This window comes from Frankliniella occidentalis, unplaced genomic scaffold (assembly GCF_000697945.3).
Source record: "Frankliniella occidentalis isolate FOCC.00 unplaced genomic scaffold, Focc_3.1 Scaffold133, whole genome shotgun sequence".
NCBI lineage: Eukaryota > Metazoa > Arthropoda > Insecta > Thysanoptera > Thripidae > Frankliniella > Frankliniella occidentalis.
The window spans coordinates 504,072-519,009 of NW_026267260.1; the positions used below are offsets into that span (position 1 = coordinate 504,072).

The window sequence follows — 14,938 nt, forward strand, 5'->3', positions numbered from 1 at the left end:
GCGGTTGCATAAGCCCGCTTTAATGCTTTTTTAAAAGCAGAAGGGCGGGCTAAAAACGACAAATACTTGTCTTATACTCGCGGATACTCGCCATTACTCGCATAAACTCGCGGAGACTCGCTTATACTCTCGAATACTAGCGGACACTCACGCAACTCGTTGTACACCCACTTGGAGAGTGAAGGACCCCTCGCTTCGGGGTCGTTTTTCGATTTTACACACAAAAGCCCATAAGGAACCTATGTTAAAATGCAAAGGCGTTGATCGAGTGGTTCCCGGGGTCCGATCGGGGTGGTTTCGGAACGGCCAGAGCATGGGTCATCTCGATCTTTAATACCTAACCGCCCGGTCTCATAAAAACTTTTTTGCCCTGAGCCTCCCTATCTGGCGTACATCTACCTAGCGTATTAACCCTACGGAATTTCTCACAGTCGACCTAGTGCTTTCCTTTAATACGTTATGACGTTGGATTCTCCGTTTTCCTTTCAGACAATCGCCTCGGTGTGTGCTGGCTTTGCCTATTTCACGCTGTGGGGCCTGATGCTCGCAACGCAAGAGGCGTGCACCGCTTTATTTGTCACGATTGGAACCATGGTGGAGGAGGCAGTTACGCCCGAAGACCTCTTGGTCTGCGTTCGTCTTCAAGTGCGCATCTCAACCGCTGCCACTCTCCTCAACCGAGTCACGTCGGATGTGATGGTATTCCTCCTCTCGGCTATCATGGTCGTACCGATCCAAGCCACATACGAATTTTTACAGGGGAACGTCGATTTCTTCCTTCTTCTCAGCTGCCCCATTATCTTCGTGGTCTTTGTGCCTTTGTGCTACAGCGGACAGGCAAGTTTATCCGACATTTTTGCCTAGTGTAAGCAGTAAAACACAAAACTAAGACTACTCAAAAAACCATGAAGCCTACGCCTACGCCCTTACAACTAGCAATATGTACGCCAGACCACGTCTCTCGTAACAGGCTTCGCGATATCTCACGAAACACTGCATAACACTGTTATGCTGCGATGCGCCTGGCACACATATAGCTAGGCCTGCGGCGCTGACACCCGAAACGAGTTAGGGAGAGGGTATAGAGGAACAGGGCCTTCCGGGCCCAAAATATGGCATACTCGAACCATTTGTCGGGGTCTCATTACTCTAAAATTAGGGACATGAAACTTCTGCTGTTCGGTAACGGTTTTCATTGAAAGTTCGAATTTTGACAGATTGTCATTTAAAAATCGACGTTTTAGTGATACTAGATAATCTAGGGACCCTTAAGCCCAGAAGAGGGTGTGGTTCGACCCGTAATGTGTGGTTTAAGTATTACTCCCTTTACAATTCTGTGACATGAAGCCTTTTTTACAATTTACTCGACCATTTTGTCTTTTTCACGTTGTTTTGGCCAAGAAATGCCCCATAGCGCCGAAACGGTACAAGGTAGAGCAAAACGAGGGTTACACTCACCAAAATATTTTCTTGCCCCAATCCCAAAAATATTCTTGACTCAATTTTACTTGGGGCGAGAATAATTTTCTCGAGTGAAGACGATTTTTCTCGTTCCTGCGGTACAAAGGCAGCGCTATGGACACGGTCACGCATGTGGCTTCATAGCTCAAACGGTTACTGCTTACGCTTTAGCGCTGAGTTGACAGGAGCAGGGTTCGAATTTCGGCAGTGCCAATTGAAGGCGTGAGATGCATTAAGGAGAATCGAACCGGCTAACACTACCGTCATAACCCACTGTGAGACAGAGTTCACGACTGCCTCCAGTGGCACTATTTCACTTATTACAGCCAAAACTAAATATTCTTGGGATAAAAAAATAACACGATGTAAAATTTTTATGGAGGATTGACACAAGAAAAAAATATCCTTGGATCAAGTAGATTTCGGTTGCGGCATAAAAACATCTTTGTGAGTGTATGCTGACTATGGTCGGAGCCTAGGCTAGCGGCAGCTGCTTCACGAATTAGTTGTTTATACTCGAGAATATTTTCCTCTCTCTAATGTTTGGATTCAGTCATATTCAGATGCCCAAAATTACACCAATGTATTCGGGTAGCGTTAAACCCCTTGATGAAAATTGTTGGAAAATATCCGCGAGTTTACTTTTCGAGTGCCCCAATTCAATATTTTGTGCTTACCTTTCCAAACCCTTCGAAAACAACTAATTCGTGAAGCAGCTGCCGCTAGCCTAGGCTTCCGACCATAGTAAACATAACCCCCAAAGGCACCACGTTTGTTATTGTTGTGAAATCGTATTTCAACGGTCGGTAAGGTACACTGTTAAAAATCCTGTACCAAAGTACGGAAAAAGTACAGGATTCCGTACAGGATAAGGTACAGGACACCCGGACTTTATTACTGTAGTGCCCATAAGGCTCCATGTTAAAAATTCCTGTACTCTGTACTCAAAACACCGTACTTAGCAAGTACAGGAAGACCGTGAAACAAGTTGACCAATAAAGTACTGTTCAGCCCCTGTGCTTTTTTCAAACAGTGTACCAAAATATTCTAAAATAATCTTATGCCATTCTGTGGCAATATCAATCAAAAGAAACACCCACTTTGCTGTTTTGAGAAAATTGTCAACGGAACGTTTTCTGCGACTTAGCGCAGGCGTCCCGAGCCCGCCCCGAGCCCTTCCTAATGACTGCGGCGGACAGCGCGGCGTTAAGGCGAATAGGGGTGTGATGGATCGAGCTAAAGACTTTACGAACCGACCTTCTCCTATCCGATGCTGCTTTCGGATTTTAAATAAGTGGAATCGTTTACGAGAAAATGAGCCACACATTTGGTCGTGCAGGAACTGGCCCGCCCGTCGTTGCCTCTCCATCCCCTTCTTCTCCATGGCTAACGTCTAGTTTCAACGCGCGCAGTGGCTAAGTGCCTCCCAGTTGGAGCGCAGGGCGGGTGTTCAACACCCACTCGGGTCGGTTCTAATTCCTTGTTAAGGGCAGTAAAAGTGAGGAAGGACGCACCCAAAACAACGTTAATGGAACAACTTTGCAAAAGTTTTAGTTTTAACATCTTACAAAAACTTTCTCCCGCATTAGTTTTTACAGCTCATGTGATTATCTGCTATGCTAAACATCGCTTGGCTCTCACAGACAGAGATTAGCTCTCGCAGCTAACGCATTGCTTGTCACGCTAGCAGCTAACACATAAGCTATCACGGCTTACTTATTTTTTTCCGTGTATGCGCCGTAGTCTTCGCTTGGCGTGGCTCACGCGCTCGACTCGACGGTAACCGCCTTAGCCACCTCACCTTACGGTCCCCACCTGCCTAGCACAATATACGCACTAGAAACACAAGTGTGTGAATGTCGCACACTTCTAGGTGTGCGAATATCCATTCTTACACTTAGGGGATGAACGTGGGAATTTTCTAGGAAAAATTGACACCTCTACCCCTTTCAGTGTACGAATGGATATTCACACACCTCCAAGTGAGCGACATTCGCACACTTGGATTTTCAGTGCGAGCTTGCTATTGGTTCTCTTAATTATTTATTTATCGATCGATAAACTCATCGATAACATCGATAACACTCGAGTGTTAGAGCCGATGACACCTCCCTCTCCTAATGTATAGTTGTTACGTGTAGTGTAAGTATAAGGTATCATCTGCTTAAAATGCTAGTTACTGTTAAAAGATGCAGCTAGTGGTTGACCATGGGCTATGCAAATTTCGAAATGAGAGCACTGTAAAAAATATGTGTCGGAAAAATCCCATAAATGTGTCTGAAGCAAATTACATATACAGTGTGTAGGATTTTCCCTATACGACTGTGTGGGAAAAATCCCATACGCGTGCAGCAGATCTACGAGACAAGTAAAGGATTTTTCCTATACGAGTGTGTGGGAAAAATCCCATATGAGTGCAGCAGATTTCCTTGACAGGTGTGGGATTTTTCACGTACGAATTTTTAAAAGGAAAAATGATATTTTTGGGGCTGTGGACTCGGATCCTACTCTTACTGCACCCTCACTCCTCGTAATTTACATGTAAGTTCACAATTCTACTTACTAAATACTTTACCGGACGCGGAGTTGAACCTCGGACTTCTAGGATGCAATGCTGCCACGCTGACCACTAGACCACGGGGACTTGTTGGGAGAGCGGCCGTAGCGTCCCCGGGTCATCCCAGAGCCGCGCGGCCGGCCCCACCCGGCCATTATTAGAGGCCAGGTGCGGGCGGCGCGGCGGTCGCCTGCCCTTTGCGTAAGGGATTTCTAAATGCATGTTTTGATTTCGGGAATGATATTAAACTCTGTGCCCTAATATTTTGATATATTTCATTTCTCTTGAGAAGCACTCTCGACACAATATGATTCCTTTGAGGCCACAGCAGGACAACGAGACTGCTGAATAATTTACCCAAGCAGCAGGACTGATGTGTCCAAAAATCATGAACTGTAATTTTACTATTGCGTTGTCGGAAATTTTCAAGATAAAAATAGCAAAATTCCCACACTTGTATGTGGAAAGTTCTTCCTAAACACTTGCAGGCATTTTGCCACAAAAGTGTGGGATTTTTCACATACACATCGGTTTTTCCCTATACAGTATTTCGTATATAGTAAAAATCCTACACATGTGTAGAAAATTTCGCGTCCAACACGCGTATGGGATTTTTCCCAAACACTTGTATGGCAAAAATCCGAACATTTTTTACAGTGAGTGCTTGAAAAAAATCACAATGCACAAAAAAAAAAAAACAATTTTTTCGTATTTCCACTATATGATTTTTTCGAGAACTTCCATCTCGAAATTTTCAAAAAACCCAGGTCGAACACTATTAAGACTAAGTAGCAATTTTGTTGACAGACGCAGACTAATCCGTTGCAGCACAAACGTGCACAACGAAAAAGGATTGCATCGTCCAGTTAGAGCGAAGATAAGCAATTCTAGAAAAATGCGGAAGTGAGGGTCAACTTTCAGATTTCATCGTAGCGACCAGCTTGGGACGGTTTCGGATACCCAAAACCCTGAATTTTTATGTTCTGCAAAGAAAGCGGCTTATTCTTGATGCCTTCGATCTCTTTTTGAATTTTAAAACAGAGCGTCGGTACCTAAAAACAGTTAAGCATTTTTAGAGATATCTGAAACGGGCATAGAAATGGGCTTTCCCGACGGAATTTTTGAGGTTTTGATTTTGCTTATTGTTCGGGACACACTCTTGAACAAATCCCAGGAGCCGAAAAGCGGATCCTAGTTACTGGGGCCGAGTTATAACGCCTGAAATATTTTTGAAATGAGCGTGTCCGTGCGTGACGATTTTTGGCTGAGCGAAGCCCATTACTACACTGACCGGAAAAGTTTCATTCTGTTTGTCTGCTTGTTTGTCTGTCTGTTCGCACGATAACACGAGAAGGAATTGAGATAGCGATCTGGGAATTTCGGGGTCGTTTTGTATCATAAAAAGACAGATAAGAAGATGAGCATTATAGCTCAAAATTTGGATTTAAAAAAAAATCAAAAACTACGGGTCACAAAATGAGTTTTTATCCAATTTTCTTTTATGGGTTGCTAAGGGGTAAACCGTCAAAGTAGAGCCCAACGGGCAAAAATTTAGTCCGTTTGGCTCTATCTTGTACCGTTTAGGTGCCCTTTACTCCGTCTGGTCGAAAAAAACTTTGTCTGTCTGTCTGTCTGCACGTCTGTCTGTCTATCTGTCTGCCTGTCCGCACGATAACTCGAGAACGAGTTGAGCTAGCGACCTGGGATTTTCAGGGTCGTTTTGTGTTATACAAAGACAGAACAAGTTCGAAGATGAGCATTCTATCTCAAAACTTGGATTTTTTAAAAATCAAAAACGACGAGTTCCAAAAATGTCTTTTTTAAAATATTTTTGTAAGGTGTACTTAGGGGTAACGCATAGAAAGTAGAGGCCCTTGGGCGAAAATTTTCTCCGTTTTGCTCTAGCTCAAACCGTTAAGGCGCTAGAGGGTGTTTTTGACGTCAATAAGCGAAAAAATGTACGACCCTGCATGCTTAGTCAAAGTGACGGTCTTTAGACGGGCCGAAGGCCCGTATCCCGTATCTTTGTGTACAGTTTTGCACTACCAAACTCGGGTATCAGCGCCGCAGGCCTAGCTATATGTGCGCCAGGCACGTCGCAGCGTTACAGTGTTTCGTGAGATATCGCGAAGCCTGTTATGCGAGACGTGGTCTGGCGTGCATATAGCTAGTTATCGTGCGGACAGACAGACAAACAAACAAACAAACACACAAACAGAATGAAACTTTTCGGGTCAGTGGAGTAATGGGCTTCGCTAATCGCTCAGCCAATTAGGGGTCACTCCTGGAAACCGAAATGCCTGGTGCAAATCCTGGCAACCACCCCTAAGGGGGTGAAAGAGGGTAACAAAGGAATAGGGGTTGGTCCAAAAAGTAGACTAGCTATGTGTACGCCAGACCACATCTCGCGTAACAGGCTTCGCGATATCTCACGGAACACTTACGCTGCGACGCGCCTGGCGCACAAATAGCTAGGCCTGCGGCGCTGACACCCGAGACGGGGTAACAGGAGTGAATATACAATTTTTCGAAATGAAGTCTTGTTAACGATGAAATCGACCATTTGATCATTTTCACCTCATTTTAGTCAAGAAATGCCCCCTAGCACCGAAACGGTACAAGATACAGCCAAACGGACGAAATTTTCGCCAGGAGGCCTCTGCTTTGACGGTTTACCCCTTAGGAACCTATAAAATACTATTTGATAAACATACATTTTGCGACCTGTAGTTTTTGAGTTTTTAAGAAGCCAATTTCTCTTTGAATTCGATCTGTCTTTTTGTGATACAAAACGACCCTGAAATTCCCAAATCGCTATCTCAATTCCTTCTCGAGTTATCGTGCGGACAGACAGACAAACAAACACACAAACAGAATGAAACTTTTTCGGTCAGTGGAGCAATGGGCTTCGCTAATCGCTCAGCCAAAAATCTAATTTTTTTATGGTCCCCTATGGGGTAACTCGTGGAAGAAGAACCCCTTTGACAAAATTTTCGTCCGCTGGCCTCTATCTTGCACCGTTTGGGCGCTAGTGTGTTTTTTACGACGAAAATATGGTCAAAATTACCACGTTGCACATAAAGACGTACAAGGAAGCGTCCAATCGTAAAATGTCAGAGGCAGTACCCCCCCAAAACAGCACATTCTGAGGCAGTAGCTACCCTCTGATTTACCGTATCTTTAACCGTTTAGGAGCTCGAGATGGCTACATTGAAAACAATGAAACTTGACTTTTTGCAATTCGACGCGTCCGGCGAACAAATGCGAATCGCCTCTGTTACCGGGCGCTCTGCAGATTCGCCTTTGTTACCGGTTGCTCCGCAGATTCGCCTTTGTTCGCCGGACGCGTCGAATCGCAAAAAGTCAAGTTTTAAGACTGTTTGACAAACAATATATAATTTACACTATACAATCTGCGCGGGTTCTTTTTTTAAAATTCTTAAGCAAAGCAGAAGGGTGGGTTGTAGTCACGGTGTTGCCCCGTTACAGTCTTTTGTCATGTCGAAGGAGCAAATTTCTAGGGCCGCAGGCCCCCCACCGAACGCTTTAGTTTACTTAAATATGCAAAGTGATTTACCGGTCACATTACTTTCTTGATTATGCACTTCGGTAAATCGCGAGACTGAAATGGTCGGGCCGAAGGCACGACCATCGCCGCCGGCCCTCCAAGCAGGCCCGGCCCCTGCCGAACGGAGTTGCCGGCGCAGCGAAGTGGAGCTGGCAACTCCGTTTGGCGGAAGGGCGGACCTGCTTGTTCCAAACCCTTCAATTCAGAGGTCTGCCCCCTTAATTTATGAAAATTATTCACATGGTTAACACAATTGCGTCTTATTGCAGGATCTGACGGATGCGAGTAGGCGCGTGGGCCAGAAGGCGTACACCGCAGATTGGGTTGCGGGCTGCCCTGCGTACCGCCGCACGTGCGTCCTCGTCATGCTGCGCGCGGCGCGCCCAGCTCTGATCACCTGCCGTGGTTTCGGCACAATGGGACTGCCCTTCTGTAAATCGGCGCTCAAGTCGTGGTTTTCGTATTTGAACACGCTTGTGGGTATCAGCTCATAGGCGGTTTGAACAATTTCAAAATTTTCCAAAAGCTTTCTCGTGAAATACGGAAGGAATGACATAATATGTAAGGTACATTTTGATGATGTTATAAGGGTTTCGTCTACTTTATTTTCTTGTATCAAATAAAATAGAAATTGGTTTTGCATGATCTCAGCTAATGTTAGTTAAGTTTTCGAATGTTTTACTCGTTCTTTAACACCCCTCTCCTCATTGGCTGAGCGATTAGCAGGCCCATTACTCCACTAGTCAAAAGTGACTCTTTACGATTGCGCCCATTATTTGTGCATTAGTTGTCTACTAAAAGACGAGTATTCACTAAAAATAATGTAAGACCTGTGCCTGTAGGGCAAACGGTTAAGGAGTTATGGCATTTTGAAGTTTTTAGGCTTTTACTTTAGGACTTTTTAGCCCGCCCTTCTTCTTTGAAAAGCTATCCAGCGGGCTCATGCAAACGACATCGTGTCTGTCTGTCTGACCCACAAGAAGGAGATGTGCTAGAGACATCAAATTTTTAGGGGATCTCAAGGTTAACTCCCACAAAACAAAACGCCTACGAAAACTCCTGCCAACCACCCCTAAGGGGCTGAAAGAGGGTATCGAAGAAAACAGGAAGGACCTAAAAAGTTAAAAAAAAACAAAACAATCAGCCCCCCCCCCTCCGCCAAACGAAGTTGCCAGATCCGCTTCGCTCCACCGGGAACTACGTTCGGCAGGGGCCGGGCTTGCTTGGCCTGCCGGCGGCTTGCGATTTGCTGAAGAACATGATCAGGGCCCGCTTAAACCCGTCCTCTTTGAGTTTGCCCCAAAGACTCGAGAAGGGGTGTAACGGTGAAGCACCGCCGCGACTACAACCCACCCTTCTGCTTAGAAAACGTTTTTTGGGGGTGGGGGGAGAGTTTCCTTTCTGTTTTGCGGTTTTTAGGCCCTTTTCTACATCCTATTGTTCACTATGGCAATTTTTAGCTTATTTTCTTCAAAAAAGAATCTCTAGCGCCTAAACGGTTAGAGATAGAGCAAAACGGACGAATTTTTTGGCTAAAGGGCTCCACTTTCGCGAGTTACCCCTTAAACGTAGAAAAATATACTTTTTGGAAGAAATTTTGAACCTTCGGCCCTCTTAAACCCTCGTCTTTGAGTTGCCTCGTAGGCAAGGGGAAAGGGCTGTGACGCTGAAGCACCGCGACTACAACCCATCCTTCTGCTCAGGAAACGTTTTTAGTGGGTAGGGGGAGAGTTTCTTTCCTATTTTTACGGTTTTAGGCCTTTTTCTACAACTTATTGTTCACTTTGGCAATTTTTAGCATATTTTCGTTAAACAAAGACCCTCTCGCGACTAAACGGTTAGAGAACAAAACGGACCAAATTTTCGCCCACAAAGCTTTTCTTTCGTGAGTTACCCCATGGGAGAACATTAAAAAGAAAATACTTTTTGGGAGAATTTTTGAACCTTGGATACCCCCATGTACACCCTTAGGGGTGGTTGCCAGGATTTGCCGTAGGCGTTTCGTTCTCTAGGGGTGAGCCTTTAGATACACTGTTACAAATGTTTTAAATTTCATTACGCAATAAACATTAATTTTAATAAATTTGTCATGAAATTTAATGACTCTCCTAATTTAAGAACAATGTTATTAAATTTAATGGCAATTTCATTACACGCTATTGAAATTTCATTACACGCCCCTTTTCAGTGCATTTTATGACATTTTCATAACAAGGTTATTAAATTTTCATTACATGTTTATTAAACAGTAAGGAAACTCCTCCCTGCCAGTAGTGGCATAAGACCAACGTTACAGCTCGACCACTCTCAGGTAATGCTCGTGGCCGAGTGGTCAAAGGCGAGGGTATTCCAACCCGAGGGTTCCGGGTTCAACTCTCGGTAAGGTACGGTAAACTGCTATGGTTACGGCCTGTAAAATCCGTTAGTTGGTTGAGGAGTAGATGCCATATGGGTTAGAGCAAAACAAATTTCTTTTAGAAAGTTGTCAATTTTTTAATAACATGAGTTATGAAACTTCATTACTCAATTGTAATGAAAATTTAATAACATTGTAATGAAATTGTAATGAAAATAGCTTCATATAAATGTTATTAAAATGTAATGAAATTTTGTTAACAGTGTACCCTAAAAATTTCAGGTCTCTAGCACATCTTCTTTTAGTGGAGCAGACATACAGACTCACAGACAGACACACAGACAGACAGATACACAGACGTTTGAATAAGCCCGCTGGATAGCTTTTCCAAAGCAGAAGGGCGTGCTAGAAATATTGTTTTTACTGTCTCCTAAGGGGTAATTTATGAAAGTAGAGTCCTTAGGACCAAAATTTCGTCCGTTTGGCCCTATCTTTTACCGTTTAGGCGCTAGAGGGAGTTTCTCTTACCAAAGTGGCCCCAAAAATAAATGTATCTATTTGCGAAAATATTGGATGGTCTCTTAACCCTTTACGTCATTTGTAGTACCCAGACAACGTTCAGTAAAATTTGGCCTAGAAAAGCTATTTTGGCTCCCAAGTGACTTTTCGGACTCTTAAGACTTTTCACTTTTGCCGGGAAACATTTGAATCCTCCCGACAAGCTCGTCGAATGCGTACACTGCTGCCAACATAGCTCTAAACCCAGTAAAAAACGATGTGTCGTAACGATATCGTAACGACATCGACACATCGATATCGTTGTTATGTCGAAACGGGTGTCGTAAACGATAGAAAAATGTTCTTGATAATGACAGGTTTACGATATCGACAAAAACCAGTAAAACGATACCGTATCGATATCGTTTTACGACCCTGCACGGTCTCCTCTATTGTAGTATCGAATCTGTATCGTTACGATAAATGTATATACACTCTAAATGCCATGGACATTTTGGTAACTTGCTCCGTACAAATTTGTAACTGAGCTCTGGACTTCTGTACGCGTAACTTGCCAGTTACAAAATTGTCCAATTTTATGGACAACTGTACGTGTGAAGCTAATGGACAAATTTGTGGTCACTACTGGACAAGATTGTAACTGATTAGAACACAATTTGAGACTTTGGATTGAACCCTAATGTCCATACCCTAGGGACAATTTGTCTGTCATTCTAGTTACTTTTCTTCGTGGAAAATAAATCAGCGGCTTCCCAAAGAAAATTACGTAAATTACTGCAAAAGAGGCATCCATGATAAAAATGTGCAAGATAAGTTTGGCCTCGCACCTATGATTCCCAGATGCTCCCTTTTTGAACGGCAATAAGCTACAGTATGATAATGTATTTAAATTTTAACGAAGTTCACATAAAATAAAATACATTAATAATACTGTCAGAGGATGATGTTGGATAAAAATTATTAAATTGAAAGGTTGAGACCAATTAGATACAAATACGCACAAAACCAATCCTTAATTCCACTAAAATTTATCAGTGACCAGTCGAGCAGCACTTTCAGGAGGGTGAGGTGGTTTCTTTTACTCACCAAAGTCTAAAAAAGTCACTGTCTAACTTTCCTCTATTCCTCAGATGCAAATTTGAGAGCACTGATCCTATTTATCCTACTCTTTGTTGTGCCTCTGCCAGCGCAGGGTCTTCTGCTTGTCAAAATAACCACCCAAAATTCACAGTGCACTAAATCAGGTTTATGGTTTGTTATCCGTACTCGACTTGGCGTAGATGACATTGAGCGTTGACGCAAGGCAACTCTCTCAACCAGACTTCAAAATAAAAAGAAATCAATATACTACTTCTTGCAACACACAAGTAAAATAAGTTTCTGACGGCCATGTTGACTCTAGCTTCTCAACAAGCCGACCTGTGTTTAACACCTGCTTGATTACTAACACTCAGAACTGTAGATAGTCGGCCGGTGCTTGTTGTTGATGTTGTTGATTGTGTTGTTACTACCTCCTCTAGAGTAGACCAAGAAAAACTTTTTGTTAAAATGTTGAAGTTCACATTGTCCATCTCGTGCCAATCCATAAAAAACGCTCTCAAAAAAAATTTCAGCCAGATCGGACAATATTTGACCCTCCCGAAGTGGGTGCAAAGTTAACATTAGTTTCTTGTGCGTCAGCGGGCCAAAACGTTACACATTTGGCCTGTGGCTCAAACTATCAATCGTAGACAAAGGCCGTTATCAAAAACGTGATCAACGCTTAAAACCGAGTCAGACGACATGCCGCTTGTCAAAATCCGTCCCCGCGTTCAGTAAAAAAAATTATCGCTTTTTCGTGACTTGTGTGGACTTTTTAATTATAAATTAAAACTTTTGCCATGCTAGCCATTGACGGTATTTTATGTTTGTCGCTTGTTACTTCACAACAAAGTTTACCACAAACTGTGAGGTTAGCTGTCTGAGCCAATTGTTTAACTTATGTTAACATCTCCTTATCTTTTGATATTGTTTACACATTTGTTTCTTAGAGATGCTACAGAGCTTAGATATAAAAACAATGTATTTAACTCGGGCCAGCAATAGTAAACCTGTTCCGGAGTAGAGTAATGATGAGACAAGCCCTTGTTGATTGCCGCTGACCAATTGTAAACAACAACATGATATGCTTAACGCTCCCTTCCACTCCACGCACATTCTTAAAGAAAATTATCAAACCATCATAAAAATGCGTTGTGACTTTGGAGAGCATGGATCGAATAATGTAAATTCTGATTTGTTTAGGACAGTTGGTCACCACCGTGTAACTCAGTTAGAGGTCTTGGTTTCCTATTGAAGTCGGATGGGCAAGATGGCACGAGAGCAATTAGGTCATTAGAAATGGTACGTTTAGTGTTCAGAGGTAGTTTCCATACTCCATTCCACTTCATCCACGCAGTGATCAGTCTTTTGTAAACACCAAGATAGACTAAATGGAGCGTATCCAGTCGGAACTGAGACACAGGACTCTAGTTGGTTCTCTCCATAGGGGATACACCAGTGTGATGTTGTGAATTGCACCGCAAGCGAAATGACTCATCAGTCCGTAACTCCGCTTCAATATTGATGTATGTCATTCTCTCATCAATATACTCTCCCACTACAACACACTTTTCACAAGCATAGTAACCGACATGTTCTATAATACATTTCATCTTGGCCCTGGCGGGGGCATCACATATGTAATGTAATGCCTAATTTTGAACCCAATATAAACATCTCTGTATTTGAAACCAGTATTTTCCAAAACTTGTACTTCATTAGCTAAAAGATTGCACAATTCTTGGGTAGTAGGATCTCTTCCGCCAAAGATGATGGCAATTATAAAAGGTTTATTTTTAGTATGAGCTAATCTTCCCAACACAACCCAAAACTTTATTGGGACCTCTTGAAAAGTGGTAAACCATCTGCACCTATGTCAATAATTATAGAGTTGTGGATACTAACACATTCATCCAAAGGTAAAGTGGAAAGGTTGGCTTGTATACCTTTGTACCACATCTTCAAACCATTTAGGTCAACCACTTCAACATTAATGGGGGTGTTCAGCAGACTTTTATAACTTTGAGGTACATTTGGAAATGGTCTGTGGAGTCAACGTAGCAGCTTGTCCAGCTTCCGCATTGACATGACGCCACCATCAAGGGCCCATTGTCTCAGCTGATTTTTAATATGCTCTCCTAGCTCTTCATTATTTTCAAAAACCAATAGACCATTATCATCTTCACTGCTAGCCTCTGACTCGCTCTCTATGTCAGTACCACTATGATTTGCACCATTGAATTCAGAGGCTGAACTGTCACTATAACCATTGTCAGAGGGAGGACCAACGTCATCATTGTCAGAGGGAGGACCATCGTCATTGTCAGAGGGAGGACCGTCGTCATTGTCAGAGGGAGGACTGTCATTGTCAGATGGAGAACTGTCATCACTGTTGTCAGACGGATGACTATCATCACTGTTGTCCGATGGAGGACTGTCATCACTGTTGTCAGACTGGGGACTGTTACTGTTGTCAGACTGGGGACTGCCACTGTTGTCGTGGACTGTCCTCGTTGTCAGAAGTATCCTGATCCTGATCTGAGTCATTCTGCTGGCCCCTGTGCACAGCATTCCTCAACTCCTCAAGGCGAGTTCTTTTGGCTACAAGTTTCCTTGCCTTCTAGTCAAAAGCCTCTTAAATGCTTTTCGATCACTCTTCAAAACAAAAACAAAACATAAAGGAATACTGATCTTTTCAGGGTGAAAAAAGGGAAGAAAGAGAGACAAAACAGCAATATACAAAATATCCACGATAGGCTAAGCGCCTCGTCAGTCAAAAGTCACTCCGAAATCTCTCTCAATTCGATGCCGAAGTGTCCCAAAGTGAGTCCTGTCAAAACGAAGCACGATTAAAAAGACTTCCCAGTCCACTTGTCTAAATAAAACCATCCAGGCAGATAAAGTGAGTTATGGGATTGTATTATTTATTTTAGGCACAGCGAAAGAGACTGAGAGTTGCAACAAACAACAAAAGATAATTCATTGTTCTTTTTAGCCCACCCTTCTGCTTTGAAAAACCTATCTAGCGGGCTTATACAAACGACCTCGTGTGTGTCTGTGTGTCTGTCTGTCTGTTCCACTAGAAGGAGATGTGCTACAGACTTGAAATTTTCAGGGTATCTTAAGGTCCACTTCTAAAGAACGAAACGCCTACGGCAAATCCTGGCAACCACCCCTAAGGGTGTGAATGGGGGTATCCAAGGTTCAAAAAATCTCACAAAAAGGAACTTTTTTAAATGTTCTCCTCAGTGGTAACTCGTCAAAGTAGAGCCCTTCGGGCGAAAATTTCGTCCGTGTTGCTTTATCTCTAACTGTTTAGGCGCTACAGGGTCTGTTTTGACGAAAAGAAGCTAAAAATTGCCATAGTGAACAATAAGTTGTAATAAAGGCCTTAAAA

General features: G+C 43.1%; 1 protein-coding gene across 5 annotated transcripts in view; it reads left to right on the top strand.

Moving 5' to 3' along the window:
* The window catches only part of LOC113211740 (uncharacterized), a 157,165-nt gene extending 148,919 nt beyond the window's left edge, over positions 1–8,246 (top strand). For 4 of the 5 annotated variants that reach the window (XM_052270667.1, XM_052270668.1, XM_052270670.1 and 1 more), the window contains 2 exons: positions 490–837; positions 7,856–8,246. In XM_052270667.1, coding sequence (XP_052126627.1) covers positions 490–837; positions 7,856–8,080 — 573 coding nt within the window. In that variant the 3' untranslated portion in view covers positions 8,081–8,246. The remainder of the gene's footprint in view (positions 1–489; positions 838–7,855) is intronic. The other variant, XM_052270671.1, reaches the window with a different exon arrangement.
* The last annotated feature ends 6,692 nt before the right edge of the window (positions 8,247–14,938 follow it).